The sequence below is a fragment of the Macaca thibetana genome, chromosome 13, assembly GCF_024542745.1.
Source record: "Macaca thibetana thibetana isolate TM-01 chromosome 13, ASM2454274v1, whole genome shotgun sequence".
Taxonomy (NCBI): Eukaryota; Metazoa; Chordata; class Mammalia; order Primates; family Cercopithecidae; genus Macaca; species Macaca thibetana.
Genome location: NC_065590.1, coordinates 43,717,982 through 43,739,960, shown reverse-complemented (window position 1 = coordinate 43,739,960; position 21,979 = coordinate 43,717,982). Strand labels below are relative to the sequence as shown.

Below are 21,979 nucleotides of genomic sequence, written 5' to 3'. Positions count from 1 at the left end.
AATACCACATTTTATATTTTATATGAGACAGATACCTTAAAAGAATTATTAGTTTATATTATAGAGTAAACAACTTGTAACAAAGTAGTTTTATGACATTAAAAACCGAAAAGAATGTAGAGAAAGTCATGAAGGAGCAGAGTTTTTGCGTGTTACTAAAAATTAAGCAAGTGTAAATCCAAATTATAGCCTTATAATTTTAGGATATTTAAATGTAATCCCCATGATAACCACAAAGAATACAGCTATAGAATATACACAAATTGAAGAGAGAAAAAAAAATTTCACTACAAAAACAATCAACCAAACATGAAAAAGACAGTAATCCAAGAAATGAGGGACAAAAAAAGCCATATGGTATAAAAAACGACTGGCAAAATAACAGAAGGCCCTCTGTATTAGTAATTTTAATGCAAATGGATCAAACTTCCAATCAAAAGACATATTAACAGAATAGATAACAACTGACTCAACCATATGCTGTCTGTACGAGATTTACTATAGATCCAAAGACTTTAATAGATTAAAAATGAAAAGATGAAAAAAAAGATATTCCATGCAAATAGTAACCAAAATTACAGGTATGGTAATACTAATATTCAGAAAAAAAACAGACTTTAAATTTAAAAAGGTTACAAGAGATCAAAAAAAGAATATTATATAAGTACAATCAGAAATGATAACAGTGAAATTGCAACTGATAATAAAGAAATATAAAAGATCATCAGAGATTACTATGAACATATACACATACACACATAAACCAGAAAACCTTGAGGAAATATATTAATTCCTATACATCCTCCCAAGACTGAACCAGGAAGAAATAGAAATCCTGAACAGACCAATAATGAGTACTGAAATTGAATCGCTAATAAAAAAAATCATCCAACAACAACAGCAACAACAACAACAAAAAAGTCCAGGACCAGATGAACTCGTGGACTACTTTTATCAGATATACAAAGGAGAGCTGGTACCAATCTTACTGAAACTATCTCAAAAAAAAAAAAAAAAAATCAAGTTGGAAGGATTCCTCCCTAATTCATTCTACAAAACCAGTATCATCCTGATACCAAAATCATACAAAGACACAACAAATATTCCCAATAATACAAGCCAGTATTCCTAATAAATACAGATGTAAATATCCTCAACAAAATATTAGCAAACCAAATCCAACAGCATATTAAAAAGGTAATTCACGATTAAGTGGGCTTTATTCCAGGGATACAAGGATGGTTCAACATTCACAAATCAATAAATATGATTCACCACATAAACAGAATTAAAAACAAAAACCATATGATCATCTCAATAGATGCAAAAAAAATAAAAAAGCATTTGATAAAATCTAGCATCCCTTCATGATAAAAACCCTCAGCAAACTATGCATTGAGGGAACATACCTCAAAATAATAACGGCCATCTATGACAAGCTCACAGCAAACATCATACTGAATGGAGAAACCCTGCAAGCATTCCCTCTTAAAACAGGAACAAGACAAGGATTTCCACTCTCAGCACTACTATTCAACATAATACTGGAAGTCCTAGCTGGAGCAATCAAGCCAGAGAAAGAAATAAAAGGTATCCAGCTAGGAAAAGAGGAGTCAAACTATCTCTATTCACTGATTACATGATCTTATACCAAGAAAATCCTAAAGACTCCTCCAACAGACTTCTAGACTTGAAAAATGACTTCAGTAAATTTCTAAATACAAAATCAACATACAGAAATCAATAGCATTTCTATAAACCAATAACATTCAAGCTGAGAGTCAAATCAGGAACTCAATCCCATTTACAATAGCCATAAAAATTAAAATGCCTGGTAATATATTTAACCAAGGATGTGAAAGAACTCTACAAGGAGAACTACAAATGCTGATAAAAGAAATCACAGGTGATAAAAAAATTTAAAAATAAAAATTAAAAAAAAAAAAAAGGGAAAACATTCCATGCTCATGGATTTGAAAAATCAATACTGTTAAAATGACCATAAAGCCCAAAGCAATCTACAGATTCAATGCAATTCCTATCAAAGTACCAATGTCATTTCACAAAATTAGAAAAAACAATCCTAAGGTTCATATCGAATCAAAAACGAGCCCAAATAGCCAAAGCAATCGTAAGGAAAAAGAACAAAGCTGAAGGCATCACATTATCTGACTGCTGTTGTTCTGGATGCCTACTGACTCCACTAAGGATGGCACCACGTCTGAGAGGCTGAAGAAGAGACCCGGAGTCAGCAAACGAGGCATGGCATTTAGTGAGGGAACTTACATAAAAGGATGGTCCAGAGGTGGTGAGTTGGACAGGAGAACTGCTACCGTTTGTAAAAAGCATATGGTTTATATAGCATTTTCACTTAGCAACCTCCAATTGGCCAAAACAAAGGGCATTAATTCCCTGTATAGCCTGCCTGCATTCCAAGGGATGGGTTGGGGGTTCAGATGTCCTCCGTAAACATGGAATAGATCCTCAAGTTGTTCACTCTTGGATTCCTTAGCTTAGGACTCCAGACACACATTCTTGTAAGACAACAGGATCATTCTCAGGGTATGCTTAAGTTATTGCTGTCAGGTGTGTGTGCCATACACTCCACCCTAACATACTCTTGAATGGCCCTCACATTCTTATCATGCCATTTCTTCTATCATTCTCCTAGGGTCAGGTATGTGGAGGAGCATTTCAGCCAGATACTACAGAAGCAACACAAACTACAACAACAAAAAAGAATAAAAAATATAATAACAATCTCACTGGATACAAAGTTCTACTAAGTGATTGGAAGTTGATTTAACCATGTTGTTATAGGGGTGTAAGACAGAGATTCTATAGTGTTATTATAATATACACTATATAATATAATGCACAGGGTAGACCTAAATACTGGTATTTAGGACCCGCATGGCCTAGTTACATTGTGAGAGTAATCAGGGATATATACACAATATTCAGTTTTTAACTAATGCACAGGTTCTACCCTCGGCAGCAGTTAAGATGTCCAGGGCTATGCCATTTTGCAAAGTAATGTGTCTGATTTGGGTGGTCTCTTCAGTAAGAAGAAGAATAGCATGGTTGGTATCATTAATGGCTGCAGCCATATGTTTAGCCTCAACTTGTGGCTTTATGTGTATCTATTGTTCCCACTTGGGGAGAAAAAATGGCCAAAGGGTAAAACCGCCAGGATGCATGCTTCTGGCAGTACCTGACGTTTACACTCTTCCAGTGAATAGGAATGCATGTATCTAAACGGGACACAATGCATACGGACAAGGATGCCGCCAGGTGCATATACCCATCCAGTTAGAGCGTAAGTAAGGCTAGCTGTGGGTGCCACAACCCATAACAATCCCCAAGGGGAGGGGTAGGCCCCCATGTGGAGAGAGTTATACTGCCACCCAGCCACATATCTTTGGTTATTTGAAGGGATCGGTTACATTGCTGTGGGGATAGCCATCTGTGATGGTTAATATTGTGAACTTGATTGGATTGAAATATGCAAAGTATTGTTTCTGGGTGTTGCCAGAAGAGATTATTATTTGAATCAGTGGACTGGGAGAGGAAGAACCACCTTCAGGAAGACCCACCCACAATGTGGGTGGGCACCATCCCATTGGCTGCCTGCATGGCTAGAAGAAGCAAGCAGACGAAAGTGGAAGAAGGTGACTTGCATGAGTCTTCTTGCCTTTATCTTTCTCCCATGCTGGATGCTTCCCACTTTCAAGACTCCAAGTTCTTTGGCTTTTGGACTCTTGGACTTACATCAGTGGTTTGCCAGGGGCTCTTGGGCCTTCAGCCACAGATGGGAGGCTACACTCTTGGCTTCCTTACTTTTGAGGTTTTGGGATTTAGGCTGAGCCATTACTGGCTTCCTTGGCAGCCATTACATAGAGGCAAAGGTCCTATGTAGTCTACCTGCCACCGTTGCACTTGGGTCCAGCCCTGGCCTATCTGTTCAGTATTGTGTGGAAAGGGCCTGGGGTGTTTCTGTGCACAGGTAGGACATTGCTTATAGATGAGTACTATATCTTTATATCATAGTGGTAGTCCTCAATTTTCACTATGGCCCAAAAGGTATGTTGTCCCCAGTGTCCTGTCTTTTTATGTAGCCAGTAAGCCACATCTTCTTGTGGGCACTTCCTTGAGGAAGCGAATATAGGGTAGGCTTGTCTGCCTGTTGATTTCCAGGTGGTGTAGATGAAATGTGGGCATCCACATGGTAGACTGTTACATGCATCCTCTGGATGCATGGAGAACGTCATTCCACATGTCAGCACCTGAAAGGGCGCAGGCTGCTACTGACCAATCCTGTGTTTTGCACTATAGTAGCCACATCGTGAGTCCCTTAAAGACAGCCCAGCTGTCAGTGCATAGGACTGCTGGATCCAGCTTATGAAGGAGGACCATCCAAGCTGCCCACAGCTCAGCGCATTGGCTACTATGTCCTTCACCTGTATCAAACCAGATACTATCAGTGGATGGCTGAGTGGCCACAACTGTCTAGGTGCAAGGACTGCATCATGATGAGCCATCTGTGTACCAGGCCTAGTTAGGAACTGGACCTTGGCTCTACTGTATAAAGGAAGGGATTTGTGGAGGCCCAGCATTCTCCACTGAAGACTGTCTTCAGCTGTAACATAGGTGACAGGTCCAAGCATCAAATGGAGCTCTGCAACCAAGGGGCAATTAGTTCATGGTGCTCCTCTGTTGCAGGTAGGCCTGCCATTTGGCCAGTCTGTGTCTGGGTATTCCTAGACTTTGGTTTCTGGAAGGTACCCTTCAGCCAACCTGCTGTGAGGTACGGGGTGCATCCTAGCATAGAGACGCTCTCTGTAATGCCCTCAACTTGCAAGGCATAATATGTAGCACAGAGTTGTTGCTCTGCGACATTACATTTAACTCCAGTCCCCTTCCATAGTGACACAGGAGTTCAAAAGAAATCACTTAGGCAGATAGCAAGGACATGGGAGTCCTTGGAAAGGCTTTTCTGTTTAATAAAAAGCAGCCCCAAATCATTTTCTAACAAAGAACAGCCTGCAAAGCTGGGAGCTTGCATGGATGAATGCTGGCAGGAACTAAGGACTAGACATTTTCAAGATGGCAGCTCCATCTTCCCTTCTCTACCAGCCACGTGTGCTGTAAGGAACAGATAAGATGGCACCGATCAACTGGAAAGCCCTGGGAGGACCAGCCTTCCCAGCTTGCTATGTTAACATCATACCTGATGGAACCAATCTATAAGCCCTTTATAAATCAGACACCACCTCCTCAAACTGGACTATAAAACTTGGTGCATTGACCACCAGCTGGCCCTTTCCACTTGCAGACCTCTTCCTCTACGGAGGTAGCTGTTTCTCTCTTCTGTTCTACCTATTAAACCTCCATTCCTAAACTCCTCATGTATGTCTGTGTCCTAAATTTTCCTGGTGCATGACAATGAGCCCCAGGGTTTATAACCCAGACAACGTAGCCACTTCATAATGGGCACCTTGTCTGGGATACCAAGTACAACATTCAACAAAACGGTGAGTAGAGGGGAGCGAACTCCAACTCTGTCCTTTCATTCTGAGACTCTCAGCCTCCATTTTAGACCTTTCATGGAGGACTTAGTTGTCGCATGGGACTGGGAAAAGTCCTGGGGCAACTGAAGATTTCTGGCCAGGGCTGCCACCCGGTATTACCCAAAGGCTTCTGGACTGACCTCAGCCTCTAACTGCCCTCATGGGGTATCAGCAACAGGATCTCCAACTTTCCTATCATAATTTCCTCCTTTCCTGTTTGCAACCATTATATCTCTTATCCTGTGTATGAAATATGCGAGAAGTTTTACAGTTCAGGGAAGTAATCTTGTTTGGCAAGATCAGAGAATGTCTAGTAACTGGGGATGTAGCTTCAAGGGAAGATGTCTTTGTGATTTTCTAGGAACAGAGGGTTTCCCCCACCACAGTGAATGTCTCTCTCTTAGCCTTTGGTCTGGAGAGCACATGTCATTTCCAGGTCTCTGCCCTTGGTCTGGAGAGTACGTGGCATTTCCAGGTCTCTCTCTGCCCTTGGTCTGGAGACCATGTGGCATTTCCAGGTCTCTCTCTGCCCTTGGTTTGAAGAGCACATGGCATGTAAAAGTCACTCTGCCCTTGGTCTAGAGAGCAAATGGTGTTTCAAGGTCAACAGTGCCACCTAGTGGAACAAGGATCCATGAGGCACATTGTCGGTCCTTCACCAAAATATCCTAGCCTCCCAATTATCTTCCCTTTTTGAGCCTCTCTACTAGAAACCAGGCCTTATGCCACTTTGATAATTGGGAAAATTCTGCCTTCAACAATTGGGTTAAAATATCCTCCAAAGCCAAATTTTAGTCTTGATCCTGTCCCATCAGCAGGAAAATGGCCATTCGGTCCCTACGTTCTTTTAAGGCACCTATTCTGCCTCCAGTTAGAGTGGTACTTAATTAGTAAGGGGATTTTAAGTTCAGAAGTTAATAGGAACCATTCAGTATGGGTAAACGCTTCAGCGTGGGCCATAATAGCAGGATACAAAGTTCAATCTAGCAGACCCCCTCCATTAAAGTGGCCTTGCCCAACCATTATGTAGTTTTTCTGGAGATCACTTTTCAGGGAGCCAGGCAGGTCACACAAATCTAGGAAGTCAAAAGGAAATCACAGGCAGAGAACTAGAGCCACTTGGGTGAGCATGACTAATCCCAATCTCTTAGTTCCTCTGGTACCATAGCTGGGGGTCACGCCTGCAACCATGGGCAGCATGTTCAACAAGGTGTCAGGACCCAGGAACCATAGAGGGAAAACAGAAGGGGGGACGCCCCCACTGTCTTCCTCTCTATCCTGAGTCACACCAAAAGGAAGGAGACAAAGGGATACCTTTTTTTTTTCTTTCACTTTTCTTTCTAGATGGGTACTATCTTAAGCCTGCACTCCCTTGGAGTGAATTCTGAAGCACTGGGACTTCTTTCACCCTGAGATTTTAAAGTAAAAGCAGCTTATTTTCTTTTGCACAAGGGCATGGCCTTTTTACTAGATCTTTACAAGTGTTACAAAATCAACCTAGTGCTTTTAGCAATCATATCAGGCAGGCCCAAAAAGAATAATTCTCCAAAATCAGAGAAGCAACTTCCAAGGGAACCACCTGATGATCCCCCTCATTTGGGGCCCCTTCAAGTTCCCTTGTCATTACAGGACCTTAGGCAAATAAAGGGAGACTTAGGTCAATTTTCTGACGACTCTGATAGGTATATAGAAGCTTTCCAAAATTTAACTCAGGTATTTGACCTCTCATAGAAGGATGTTATGCTGCTCCTAAGCCAAACCCTAACCACAGCTGAGAAGCAGGCAGCTCTGCAAGCATCAGAGAATATCAAAGATGAGCAATATGTCACTTATAGTAGGCCAAAAGAGAAAATAGGAAAGGGGAAGAAATAGGGAAACACCATTCCCCATAGGAATAGGAAATACCTGTTCACAACCCTAATTGAAACTACCAAACTTTTCTATGGTGTTTTTCCTTCTTTCATGGTTTAAAATGGCTTCTCTTTTATAATGTTCTTCCAACTTGGGAAAAATTAATTTTCCAACCATTAATATGCTTGGTTTAGAGTTGAGCTAGAAGGAAGGGACACCAGAAGCCTGACATGCCAACAAAAGGGTAAAAATTTCTTACCAGTTGGGCTTTTGGTGTCTTTCTCCATGTGCAAACTGGTAAAAGGGATAAATAAGGAGAGTTGCTAATATTCTCTGTAAAGTTTTAATGAAAAAGGATTTGTGAGGTTGGTCTCAAGTTGTAGACAATCTGGTGTGCTTTGTGTGTCTTTCTGTATGGTTCTGTCAGAAGAAAGGGTACCTTAGGTTAAGATGCAGACCTAGGACCCCATAAGACTGCTGTTCAAGCCAGCCCAACAAAATGATCAGTAACAAACTTGGCTACAGGCCTCCATCTTGTTTCATGTCCTCGGGAACATGACCTGTAAACACATGGCAATATTTTGTTTTAGTCTCCACCATTTTACAATGGTGGCTGTCTTCTTGTTCTAAGTCAGTTCCTGGGTGAGGGCCACAAAATCAGAAGCCAGTTTTCTGAGCGGGGTCAGGGTATACACCCCAAAGTAGTCACTTCAATAGATGGGACCAGAATCCTAAAGGCATATGTATATGTCCGTGTGTTTCCCACAGGCCCCACCCAAGCCCCTCAGAGTAACTGGCTACCTCCAATTCACAAGTCTATCCCTGCACTAGAACTTCCACGGCCTGCATTTATTTCACTGCGATTTTAGCTTGTTCAAGGTCACATCCTCTCTTGTGGACCAGTTCCAGTGTTCCTCCTTCTTGACTAAGCCATCGAGGGGCCTAAGGAATTGTACCAAATGTGGAAATAAAAGGAAACCAATACCCTAGAAGGCCTAAGAAGGTTTGCTACTGCTCTGGTGTGGTAGGACATGGGTTGGCCTGTACCTTATTCTATAATGGTAGACTGGATAAATTTAGTCTCACCCCACTAGATGACACCCAGGTATTTGATACACCTGGACCCTGGACTTTGCATTGACCACCCACTGTCCCTCTGTAGGTCGAGTGAGACAGCAAGGTGGGGGGCTGCAGTTTCTAAGCTAGAAAAAGACTCAGAAGTTAGCATGTTATCATCAGTATAATGGAAAATACATATCGCTCTGGAGTGGTCCACTGACTGAGGTTGGAGAGCCTTTGGCCACAACAGACAGTGGGGCTAAGAAAACACTGGGGGCAAGACAGTAAAGATGCATTGTTCTCTTTTCCCAGATGAATGCAAATTGGTCTTGACTCTCTGGGGCAATGGGGATGCTAAAGGCGGCCTTGGTAAACAACCCAGCAAGAGAAAAGAACAAACAATCCCATTAAAAGTGGGCAAAAGACATAGACATTTCTCAAAAGAAGACATACAAGCAGTCAACAAACATGTGAAAAAATGCTCAATATCACTAATTATCAGAGAAATTCAAATTAAAACAACACATTTCATCTTACATGACTCAGAATGGCTATTAGTAAAAAGTCAAAAACAAACAAACAAACAAAACCCAATATAGGCAGGAATATGGAGTAAAGGGAGCCCTTGTACACTGTTGGTGGGAATGTGAATTAGTATCACCCCTATAAAAAACACTATAGATGTTTTACAAAGAAATAAAAATGAAACTACCATTCAACCCAGGAATCCCACAACTGGGCATCTACCCAAAGGAAAAGAAATTATTATATAAAAAAGACACTTGCACTCATATGTTTATTGCAGTATTATTCACCATAGTAAAGTCATGGAATCAACCTAAGTTTTCATCAATGGTTGACTGTATTTAAAAAATGTGATATATGGGTGGCTGGCAAGATGGCTGAATAGGAAGAGCTCCAGCCTGCAGCTCCCAGTGAGATCAACACAGAAGGCGGGTGATTTCTGCATTTCCAACTGAGGTAGCTGGCTCATCAAATTGAGACTGGTTAGATGGTGGGTGAAGCCCATGGAAGGCAAGCAGAAGCAGGGTGGGGCATCACCTCACCCAGGAAGCACAAGGGGTTGGGGAACTCCCTCCCCTAGCCAAGGGAAGCCGTGAGGGACTGTGCTGTGAGGGACTATACCATGAGGAAGGGTGCATTTCGGCCCAGATACTACACTTTTCCCATGGTTTTCGCAACCTGCAGATCAGGAGATTCCCTTGGGTGCCTACACCACCAGGGCCCTGAGTTTCAAGTACAAAACTGGGCGGTTGTTTGGGAAGACACCAAGCTAGCTGCAGGAGTTTTTTTTTTTTTTTTTTTTTTCCATACTGCAGTGGTGCCTGGAATGCCATGAGACACAACCGTTTACTTCCCTGGAAAGGGGGCTGAAGTCAGGGAGCCAGGTGGTCTAGCTCAGCGGATCCCACCGCCATGGAGCCTGGCAGACTAAGATCCACTAGCTTGAAATTCTTGCTGTCAGCACAGCAGTTTGAAGTCCACCTGGGACACTCGATCCTGGTGGGAGGAGCGGCATCCACCATTACGAAGGCTTGAGTAGGCAGTTTTCCCCTCACAGTGTAAACAAAGCTGCCCGGAAGTTCAAAATGGGCAGAGCCCACTGCAGCTCAGCAAAGCTGCTGTAGCCAGACTGCCTCCCTAGATTTCTCTTCTCTGGGTAGGGCATCTCTGAAAGAAAGGCAGCAGCCACAGTCAGGGGCTTATAGATAAAACTCCCATCTCCTTGGGACAGAGCACCTGGGGGAAAGGGTGGCTTTGGGCACAGCTTCAGCAGACTTAAACATTCCTGCCTGCTAACTCTGAAGACAGCAGTGGAGCTTCCAGCACAGTGCTTGAGCTCTAAGGGACAGACTGCCTCCTCAAGTGTGTCCCTGACCCCCGTGCCTCCTGACAGGGAGATACCTCCCAGCAGGGGTTAATAGCCACCTCATACAAGAGAGCTCCAGCTGGCATCTGATGGATGCCCCTCTGGGACGAAGTATCCAGAGGAAGGAACAGGCAATAATCTTTGCTGTTCTGCAGTCTCTGCTGGTAATACTCAGGCAAACTCCAGCAGGCCTGCAGTAGAAGGACCTATTAGAAAGAAAACTAACAGAAAAGAATAGCATCAACATCAACAAAAAAGACGTTCACACAAAAACCCCATCTGAAGGTCACTAGCATCCAAGATCAAAGGTAGATAAATCCACAAAGATGAGGAAAAACCAGGGCAAAAAGGCTGAACATTCCAAAAACCAGAACGCCTCTTCTCCCCCAAAGGATCACAACTCCTCACCAGCAAGGGAACAAAGTGGATGGAGAATGAGTGTGACGAATTTACAGAAGTAGGCTTCAGAAGGTGGGTAATAACAAACTCCACTGCGCTAAAGGAGCATGTTCTAACCCAATGCAAGGAAGCTAAGAACCTTGAAAAAAAGGTTAGAGGAATTGCTAACTAGAATAACCAGTTTTGAGAAGAACATAAATGACCTGATAGAGATGAAAAACACAGCACAAGAACTTCATAAAGCATACTGAAGGAGATAGACACAAAAAAGACCCTTCAAAAATCAATGAATTCAGGAGCTATTTTTTTTAAAAGATTAACAAAATAGATACACCGCTAGCCAGACTAATAAAGAAAAGAGAAAAGAATCAAATAGATATAATAAAAAATGATAAAGGAGATATCTTCACTGATCCCACAGAAATACAAACTACCATCAGAGAATACTATAAACACCTCTACTCAAATAAACTAGAAAATCTAGAAGAAATGGATAAATTCCTCAATACACCCTCCCAAGACTAAACCAGGAAGAAGTCAAATCCCTGAATAGACCAATAACAAGTTCTGAAATTGAGGCAATACTTAATAGCCTACCAACCAAAAAAAGTCCAGGACCAGACGGATTCACAGTCGAATTCTACCAGAGGTACAAAGAGGAGCTGGTACCATTCCTTCTGAAATTATTCCAAACAATAGAAAAAGAGGGACTCCCCCCTAACTCATTTTATGAGGCAGGCCAGCATCAACCTGATTCCAAAACCTGGCAGAGTCACAACAAAAAAAGAAAATTTCAGTCCAATATCCTTTGATGAACATCAGTGTAAAAATCCTCAATAAAATACTGGCAAACCGAATCCAGCAGCACATCAAAAAGCTTATCCACCATGATTAAGTCAGCTTTATTCCTGGGATGAAAGGCTGGTTCCACATATGCAAATCAATAAACGTAATGCATCACATAAACAGAACCAATGAAAAAACCCACATGATTATCTCAATAGATGCAGAAAAGGCCTTCCATAAAATTCAACATCACTTCATGCTAAAAACTCTCAGTGAACTAGGTATTGATGTAACACATCTCAAAATAAAAAGACCTATTTGTGACAAACCCACAGCCAGTACCATACTAAATGGGCAAAAGCTGGAAGCATTCCCTTTGAAACCCAGCACAAGACAAGGATGCCCTCTCTCACCACTCCTATTCAACATAGTGTTGGAAGTTCTGGCGAGGGCAATCAGACAAGAGAGAAAGAAAGGACAATCGAATAGGAAGAGAGAAAGTCAAATTGTCTCTGTTTGCAGATGACATGATTGTATATTTAGAAAACCCCATCATCTCAGCCCAAAATCTCCTTAAGCTGATAAGCAACTTCAGCAAAGTCTTGGGATACAAAACCAATGTGCAAAAATCACAAGCATCCCTATACACCAATAATAGACAAACAGAGAGCTAAATCATGAGTGAACTCCCATTCACAATTGCTACAAAGAGAATAAAATACCTAGGAATACAACTTACAAGGAATGTGAAGGACCTCTTCAAGGAGAACTACAAACCACTGCTCAAGGAAATAAGAGAGGACACAAACAAAGGGAAAACATTCAATGCTCATGGATAGGAAGAATCAGTATCAAGAAAATGGCCATATTGCCCAAGGTAATTTATAGATTCAATGCTATCCCCATCAAGCTACCAATGACTTTCTTCACAGAATTAGAAAAAAAACTACTTTAAATTTTACATGGAATCAAAAAAGAGCCCGCATTGCCAAGACAATCCTAAGCAAAAAGAACAAACTTGGAGGCATCATGCTACCTGACTTCAAACTATAATACAAGGCTACAGTAACCAAAACAGCATGGTACTGGTACCAAAACAGATATATAGACAAATGGAACAGGGGCCTCAGAAATAATGCCACACATCTACAACCATTTGATCTTTGACAAACCTGACAAAAACAAGCAGTGGAGAAAGGATCCCCTGTTTAATAAATGGTGTTGGGAAAATTGGCTAGCCATATGTGGAAAACTGAAACTGGACCCCTTCCTTATACAAAAATTAACTCAAGATGGATTAACGATTTAAACATAAGACCCAAAACCATAAAAACCCTAGAAGAAAACCTACGCAATACCATTCAGGACATAGGCATGGGCAAAGACTTCATGACTAAAACACCAAAAGCAATGGCAACAGAAGCCAAAATTGACAAATGGGATCTAACTGAACTAAAGAGCTTCTCCATAGCAAAAGCAACTATCATCAGAATAAACAGGTAACCTACAGAATGGGAGAAAATTTTTGCAATCTATCCATCTGACAAAGGGCTAATATCCAGAATCTACAAAGAACTTAAACAAATTTACAAGAAAAAAAACAAACAACCCCATCAAAAAGTGGGTGAAGGATATGAACAGACACTTCTCAAAAGAAGACATTTATGCAGCCAACAAACTTATGAAAAAAAGCTCATCATCACTGGGTCATTAGAGAAATGCAAATCAAACCCACAATGAGATACCATCTCACACCAGTTAAAATGGTGATCATTAAAAACTCGGGAAACAACAGATGCTGGAAAGGATATGGAGAAACAGAAATGTTTTAACACTGTTGGTGAGAGCATAAGTTAGTTCAACCATTGTGGAAGACAGTGTGGTGATTCCTCAAGGATCTAGAACTAGAAGTAACATGTGATCCAGCAATCCCATTACTGGGTATATACCCAAAGGATTATAAATCATTCTACTATAAAGACATATGCACATGTATGTTTACTGTAACACTATTCACAATAGCAAAGACTTGGAACCAACCCAAATGCCTATCAGTGATAGACTGGATAAAGAAACTGTGGCATATATACTCCATGGAATACTATGCAGCCATAAAAAAGGATGAGTTCATATCCTTTGCAGGGACATGGATGAAGCTGGAAACCATCATTCTCAGCAAGCTAACACAGGAACAAAAAACCAAACAGCACATGTTCTCACTCATAAGTGAGAGCTGAACAGTCAGAACACATGGACACAGGGAGGGGAACAGCACACACTGGGGCCTGTCGGGGGGTGAGGGGTGAGAGGAGAGATAGCATTAGGAGAAATAACTAATGTAGATGACGGGTTGATGGGTGCGGAAAACCAACATGGCACGTGTATACCTATGTAACAAAGCTGCATGTTCTGCACATGTATCCAAGAACTTAAAGTATAATCAAAGAAAATGTGGTATATATACACCATGAAATACTGTTCATCTATAAAAAGGAATGACATCATGTCCTTTGCAGCAACATGGATGAAGTTTGAGAACATTATCCTACGTGTAATAACTGAGGTAATCAAACACCATATGTTCTCTAAGTGTGAGCTAACTATTGGGTACACATGGACATAAAGATGGAAATAATAGACACTGGGGACTCCAAAGTTGGTAGAGGAGTAAGGGTTAGAAATTTACCTATTGGATACAATGTTTATTATTTGGATAATGGGTACACCACAAGCCCAATCCTCACTGTTACTCAGTGTATCCATGTAACAAACTTGCCCATGTACTTCTGAATGTAAAATTAAAAAAAATTTTTAAATGGCATATATTAATGCAAATTTAAATATGGCAAGAAAAATAACAATAATTAACATTTATGTACCTAATACCATATCATCAAATATATGAAACAAAAACTGACAGGTGGGGTACGGTGGTGGATGCCTGTAATCCCAGCTACTTGGGAGGCTGATGTGGCAGGATTCACAAACCCAGGGGTTCAAGTCCAGTCTGAGCAACATAGTGAGACCCTGTCTCTTAAAATAAGCCAAATAGAATTGAAGTGAGAAATACTCTTCAATAGTAGTTGAAGACTTCAATACCCATTCTTAATAATTGCTAGAAAACTAGACAGAAGGAAATGGAAGACTTAATAAATCAACTACTTGTACAAATACAAAATATTCTTCTCCATAACATACACATTATTCTCATGTCTATATAAGACATTTTCTAGGATAAACTAAGTTTCAATAGATTTAAAAAGATAGATATCAAAGTATCTTCTCCCATCACAATGGGATGAAATTACAAATCAATAACACAAGTAAAACTTAAAAACCCCCAAATTTCTGGAAATTATGTAAATAACACTCTCAGACAACTAACAGATTAAAAAAGAAACCACAAGGGAAATTAGAAAATGCTTAGAGACAAATAAAAATGAAAACTCAACATATCAAAACTTATCTGACACAGTGAAAGTAATGGTAAAGAGATATTTATACTTATAAAGGATTACAATAAAAAGCAAGATCTGAAACCAACTACCTAGAATTACAATTTAAGGAACTAGAAAAAGGAAAAACAAACTACACCCAAAGCTAGAAAAGGAAATAATAAATATTGGAGCAGAGATCAACAAAATAGACAGTAGAAAAACAGTGGAAAAAAATTAGTAAACCAAAAATTATTTGAAAAGTATCAACAAAATTGACAAACCTGTATCTAATTACCTAAAAAACAAACAAGCAAACAAACAAAAAACTAGAAAAATCTCAAATTACTAAAATCAGAACTGAAAGTAGGGACATTATTACTGATTCTATAGAAATAAAAAGGATAAGATAGTACTATGAACAATTTTATGCCAACAAATTGGCTAACTAGGTGAAACGGACAAATTACTAAAAACACAAAGCCTATTAAAAATAAATCAAAGTAGTAGACAATCTAAATAGACTGAGAAATAATGAGATTGAGTCAGTAATCAAACATGTCCTGACAAAGAAAAGCCCTACCCCTCACAGCTTCACTGGTAAATTCTACCAAACACTTAAAGAGAAAATAATACTAATTCCTAACTCATTCTATAAGGCCAGTATTACCATACTACAAAAGTTGAACAAAAACAATACAAAAAAAATAATAAAACCATAGACCAATATCCCTCATCAACATTAATGCACAAATCCTCAACAAAATACTAGCAAACTGAACTCAGTAGCATATTAATAGGATTATACATCATGACCAAGTAAGATTTATTCTTGGAAGGCAAGAATGGTTCAACATATGAAAATTAATTTATGTGATATAACATGAATAAAGGTAGAAAAACCCACATAACCATCTCAATTGAGGTAGAAAAAGCATTTGACAAAAATTCAACATCCTTTCATGATAAAAACACTCAACAAACTAGGGTAGAAGAAAACTAACTCGACAATAAAATCTATATACGAAACACCCACCATTCATCATACTCAATGGTGAAATACTCAAAACTTTTCCTCTAAGATCAGCAACAGGACAAATATGCCCACTTTTACCACATCTATTCAACATAGTACTGAAGTTGGATTGGAGGATTTAATATTGTTAGGATGTCAATATTACCCAAAGTGACCAACAGACTCAATGCAATTATATCAAAATTCCAATATCTGTTTTTGCAGAAATAGAAAACCATCCTAAAATTTACATGGGTCCGAAGGGACCCCAGATATCCAAAATAGTCTTGAAAAAGAAGAACAGTGTTGGAGGACTCATACTTTCTGATTTCAAAACTTAATACAAAGGTACTGTAAACAAAACAATGTGGTGTGGCACAAAGACAGACATATAGACCACTGGAATAAAACAGAAAGTCCACAAATAAACGCTCCCATATATGGTCACATGATTTTTGATAAGGTTATCAAGAAAAGCTTACCAATGTACCCTCCTATGAACTGCTTAAGATTGCCTGTTTCTGGATACCTTAGCCCAAACTATTCTTTCACTCACAGAGAAAGAGACTAACATTTTTCTGTGTGTTTAGTTGTCATCTGTATTTCTTATTTTGTGACTTGCCTGATTGTGAATTTGCTAGCTTTTTTTTTTTTTTTCTGTTTCCCGAGATGGAGTCGTGCTCTGTCACCCAGGCTGGAGTGCAGTGGCTCGATCTCGGCTCACTGCAACCTCCGCCTCCTGGGTTCAAGTGATTCTCCTGCCTCAGTCTCCCAAGTAGCTGGGATTACAGCCTGTCACCACGCCCGGCTAATTTGTGTGTGTGTGTGTGTGTGTGTGTGTGTGTGTGTGTATATATATATATATATATATATTTTTTTTTTTTTTTTTTCTTTTTAGTAGAGATGGGGTTTCACCATGGCCAGGCTGGTCTCGAATTCCTGACCTCAGGTGATCCGCCCACCTTGGCCACCCAAAGTGCTGGGATTACAGGTGTAAGCCACTGCACCTGGCCTGACTTTTGCTAGCTTTTTACTGGGGTGTTTTACTTTTTACTGATTATTGGTTTTGTATATTAGGTGCATTAACCCTTTGTATGGCATATGTTGAGTCTGTTGGACCAATACAACTTATTGAAGCTTTCCCCCACTGATTTGAAATGCTACCTCTACTGTATACTAAATTAATATATAGGCGTATGAATCCATTTCTAGGCTATATACCACAGTGATTGAGTATGTAGTCTGAAACTAGGCTGCCTTGATTCAATTCCAATCTCTCAGGTAGAGACTACTTGGTTTTAAACACCCAAATATCAACAGTTACCTAAATTCCAGCATTGTTAATCTGACAAATGTATAAATAATGTAAAATGTAGTACTACCTAAATATTTGAAAAGTGAGTAATATAAAATATATACTAGAACTGTAGTTCTTAAGTCATATGCCAGGCACTTCATATATATTATTAATTCATTTGATACTTAAAGCACACTAGGGATTTATGCATTATCATCACCACAGGTGATAAAATGAAAGCAAACAGTTAGGTAAATTATACAAAATTATGCAGCAAATAACTGAGAGAGCTTGGAGTTGAATCAACAGGACTTAAATATAAGAAAATTACTGAGGGTGCTGGACCTGAGGAAATGGACCTGAAAGAACCCACCTCTTTGTTTACTTCACACTTGTACCTAGAAGCCTTGTCTCTCTCCAGTTTATTTTCTACAATGCAGCCTTACATGATCATACTCTAAACAAGGAATCAGCAAACTGTGACCTGCCATCCAAGTCTAACCCAAACTAAGAATGGTTTTGGGGGGGAAAAAAAAATCACAGAAACGGTTTTATGTGACATCAAATTTCAGTGTCCATATATGAACTTTTATTGGAACACAGCCAAACTTATTTGTGTATGTATTGACTATGCCTGCTTTTGCTCTATAATGGCAGAGTTAAGTAAATGCAACAGAGCCCGTATGGCTTGTAAAAAGTCTAAAATATTTACAAAACTTAGCCAAGCATGGTGGCACATGCCTGTAGTCTTAGCTCCTTTGGAGGCTAAGACAGGAGAATTGCTTGAGCCCAGGAGTTCAAGGTTATAGTGAGCTATGATCACACCACTGCATTCCAACCTAGGTGAAAAACCAAGACCCTGACTCAATCAATCAATCAATCAGTCAATCAATAAAGCATGCAAGAAACAAGCCTAAACTATTTGCTACCTGGCCCTTTATAGGAAAAGTTTCCTAGCCAAAATACTGATAATATCACTCTTCTGTTTAAAATGATTTAGTAACTTCTTATCGCTTTTGAGATAAATTCTAACTCCTTTATATGGAATAGTAAGTCCCTTTAGTCTCTCTGCTTTCCAGCCATATCAACTTTCTTATGTTGTATGTCTTGTAACTTTTTACCACTGATAATATGCTAATGCAAAAGGACTATTTTCAGGTTAACTGATACACTTTTGTGTGATCCCATTGTGATTCACATGTTATTATTTTTAGTCTTTTACCAAGAGATAACTCAAGGGTAGAAAATCATGTATAAGTAGGAATAATCCTGATTATTTTACAAGCTTTTAATTTCAAAAGAGGTAACATTTTTCAGTGTATAGGCTACAGACCTCTGGCTAGATGAAATTTAGATAGTAAGAATCAATCCATTAAAAAAATAAATTCTTTTAGGCAATTTCTACATGGAACTTTAAATGTATATAGTAGATTCATGAGCTTAAATAGAACTTTCAGGCTTTAATGCTCTTAATATTTTGAGCTTCTTTAAAGCAGACCATGGGCTATAAATAAAGTTATGCATGAAGAGTAACAATGCAGCATTCTGAATTAATGAATGTTTGCTTTTGCAAATAAAAAGGACAGTAAAACGACTTCTATACTTCCCTTATTTTATATTTTCATCTTTTTGGTGTAAAAATCCTCATGGGTTAGGGTTAGCCTATCAGTAGAAAGGCTATTGGATGAAAGTGATTTGAACTAACCTGGATACTTTATATTGTCATTGGCTAAACTGAGACTGAAAGCTGAAACAGGTATGATTTGAGAAAAGTTTAGAAGGTGCCTTTCATGATGTTTGTAATTATTACAACATTAGAAATTACAGAACATAATACCTTGAGAGATAAATTTTACCAGGCACCAAACATTTAAATATACATCTCTTTAGTTCTTATCTTGGCTAGAAAAAAGACTGAAACTATAGACATAAAAAATAAAGAAATATGGGGAAAATCTACCATTATTGAGGTAAGTGGCAAAGGTAAAAAGGTGGAGATAAGGAAAAAAGTCAATGTGGCTGGAAAATCAAAAAAGTGTAATTAATTTTCTGACACTGTGATCTCTGCATGTATAGATTTTGATGAAAATAATAAAACCTTCCCTCAATGTAATATGCCTGCTCAATTAGACATCACAAAATGCAGATGACGAATAAAAGAATGTTCACGCTTTTGAAATTAGATTTTTAATGGTCAATAAAAGTATAATTAATTGAATGACATACAATTAGAATTTAAATATCAAACTCAATCCAAAGAGGATTGATTTAATGTGATGAATCCATAATATTATCTAACACATCAAAGCTTAATTTAAACTACAGAATGACTTCACTGTGCAAAAGATTCTGGAAAAGCACCTTCTAGAAGTATTTCTTGCTTTCAAGAAGCTTTTGCTCTATTGTTTCTGTGACAGCAATGTAATTGCTATGTAACAGAATATCTGAAACATCAAAGCTTAAACTATAAAATGTCTTAATTGTGCAAAAGATTCAGGCAAAAGCACCTTCTAGAACTATTTCTTCTTTCAAGAACCTTTTGCTCTGTTGTTTCTGTGAAACAATGAAATTGCTGTCTAACAGAATATGCTGGGAAACCAGGAAAGGACTTTTCCTTTGTTCATTTGATCTCAATGTGGCACTGCCGTGCAAGATCTTATAAAACCGAAACCTGATACAGAGTATAAGGATTTGTAAGAAACTGGTCAGTTTTACTGTTCTGTAGCTAACAAATGGGAGGGCCAGAGTGTATGTGAATTTAACCTCTTGGATCCACTTTGTACTATAGTTACTCAAAAAATACATGTGAGAACATTCCTACTTTGTTACTCTACACTAAAATCTAAGGGACAAACTGAGCACATTCAAGATCTGTGGGACATGTTTTGCCCTGTGTCCTGGATTCTATAGCTTTTCTTCAGAGAATGGATTAGAAAGACATTTAAGATTATTAGATAGATAGGTGTCATCCCCTTGCATCAAGATACATGAGGAGAAAAGTTCAAGAATTATAAATTCTTAGAAAACATAAAAGATCCATTGGAGCCAGCAAAGAAAATGTCAACAAATCAAAAGATACTAGATAGCTATTGACCAGTTCACGAAAGCAAACCTACAAGTCAAGATGGAATAATGCTTTCCCACCATGTGTCTAAGCCTGCAAAATGACACTAATCCTTTTTAATGGTCACAAAAGCTGACAACTTACTCAGCCTTAGAACTGAAGGCACAAAATCATCTCCAAAAATGACTCACCATAAAGAGGTCACGAGCACCAATGTCAACAGCTAGGAGAAATGCCTTTTCAAATCTCTGGTACCTACAAGGCAGAAAAAAATGTTATGTTAGTTGTGAACAAGAATATATAAAAGAAAAGAGCTGTTTATTTAACATATTTGCGTGATACTGTTTTTGTCCTTCTGATTGGAAAAATATTTTCAGACAGAAGGGAACTGGCCTACTAGGATCTTCCATATGTGAAAAGTTACTACATTTAGGAGGGGCTGAGGCTCAGAGCCTGTGGAGGCCTTAAGTATAACGTTCAAGAATAAACATAACCCCAAGTAGACACTGCCGAAAATATGTTGCCTCTTCTTGTTAGTACCTCCTGTATTTGCCTGAATCCCTCTCAGATATAGAAATCAAAAGGCAATTGTGTTTATTTTTGTGAATGAAGAGTGTCTTGTACTAGGAAGCTTATTGATTCATTATATATTCAGTGGAGGTGAGATATACTAAGGAAGAGGTTAGAGGATTAGCAAATTGTACTATTTGTCCATGCATTCACTGCAATTTTGCATTTGTCACCATTCCATTGTAACTATCTGGCAATACTAATTATCCATATATATAAAAATATATATATATTTATATTTTGAGACGGAGTCTCGCTCTGTCGCCAGGCTGGAGTGCAGTGGCATGATCTCGGCTCACTGCAACCTCCACCTCCCTGGTTCAAGCAATTCTCCTGCCTCAGCCTCCTAAGTAGCTGGGAGTAGGTGTGCACCACCATGCCCAGATAATTTTTGTATTTTTAGTAGAGATGGGGTTTCACCATGTTGGCCAGGATGGTCTCGATCTCTTGACCTCGTGATCTGCCTGCCTCAGCCTCCCAAAATGCTGGGACTACAGGTGTGAGCCACTGTGCTCAGTCAATTTGACACATTTGAAGAAAGAATTGGTGAAATAAAAGTGCATAAATTATGTATAAGTCAGGAATTACACAGAATGTTGCAGAGGAAAAAGAAATTAAAAATATAAAGAGAGGCTAAGCAAATTAGAAAATATGAAAAGTCTAATATGACTACACAGGGAATTAAGTTAATGGTTAAGAATTTCCAGAGATGATAAATGATATGAGACAATCAACACAAAAGAAACAATGTATATCAGCCAGGAGATATAAAAAGGAAATTTAAAATATTCACATTTATAATGGAAATGCAGAACTGAACAAAAAAAGAAAATTAGGCTGGGTGTGGTAGCTCACGCCTGTGATCCCAGCACTGTGGGAGGCTGAGATGGTTTTATCACTTGAGGCCAAAAGTTCAAGACCAGGCTGGGCAACACAGTGAAACCCCAACTCTACTAAAAATACAAAAATGAGCCAGGTGTAATGGTGGGTGCCTGTATTCTCAGCTACTCAGGAGGCTGAGGCACAAGAATTGCTTGAACTCA

General features: G+C 39.1%; 1 protein-coding gene across 5 annotated transcripts in view; it reads right to left on the bottom strand.

Moving 5' to 3' along the window:
* Positions 1-21,979, bottom strand: part of WDPCP (WD repeat containing planar cell polarity effector) — a 487,239-nt gene that overhangs the window by 187,945 nt on the left and 277,315 nt on the right. For all 5 annotated transcript variants that reach the window (XM_050753476.1, XM_050753477.1, XM_050753475.1 and 2 more), the window contains one exon: positions 20,558-20,621. In XM_050753476.1, the coding sequence (XP_050609433.1) occupies positions 20,558-20,621 (64 nt within the window). The remainder of the gene's footprint in view (positions 1-20,557; positions 20,622-21,979) is intronic.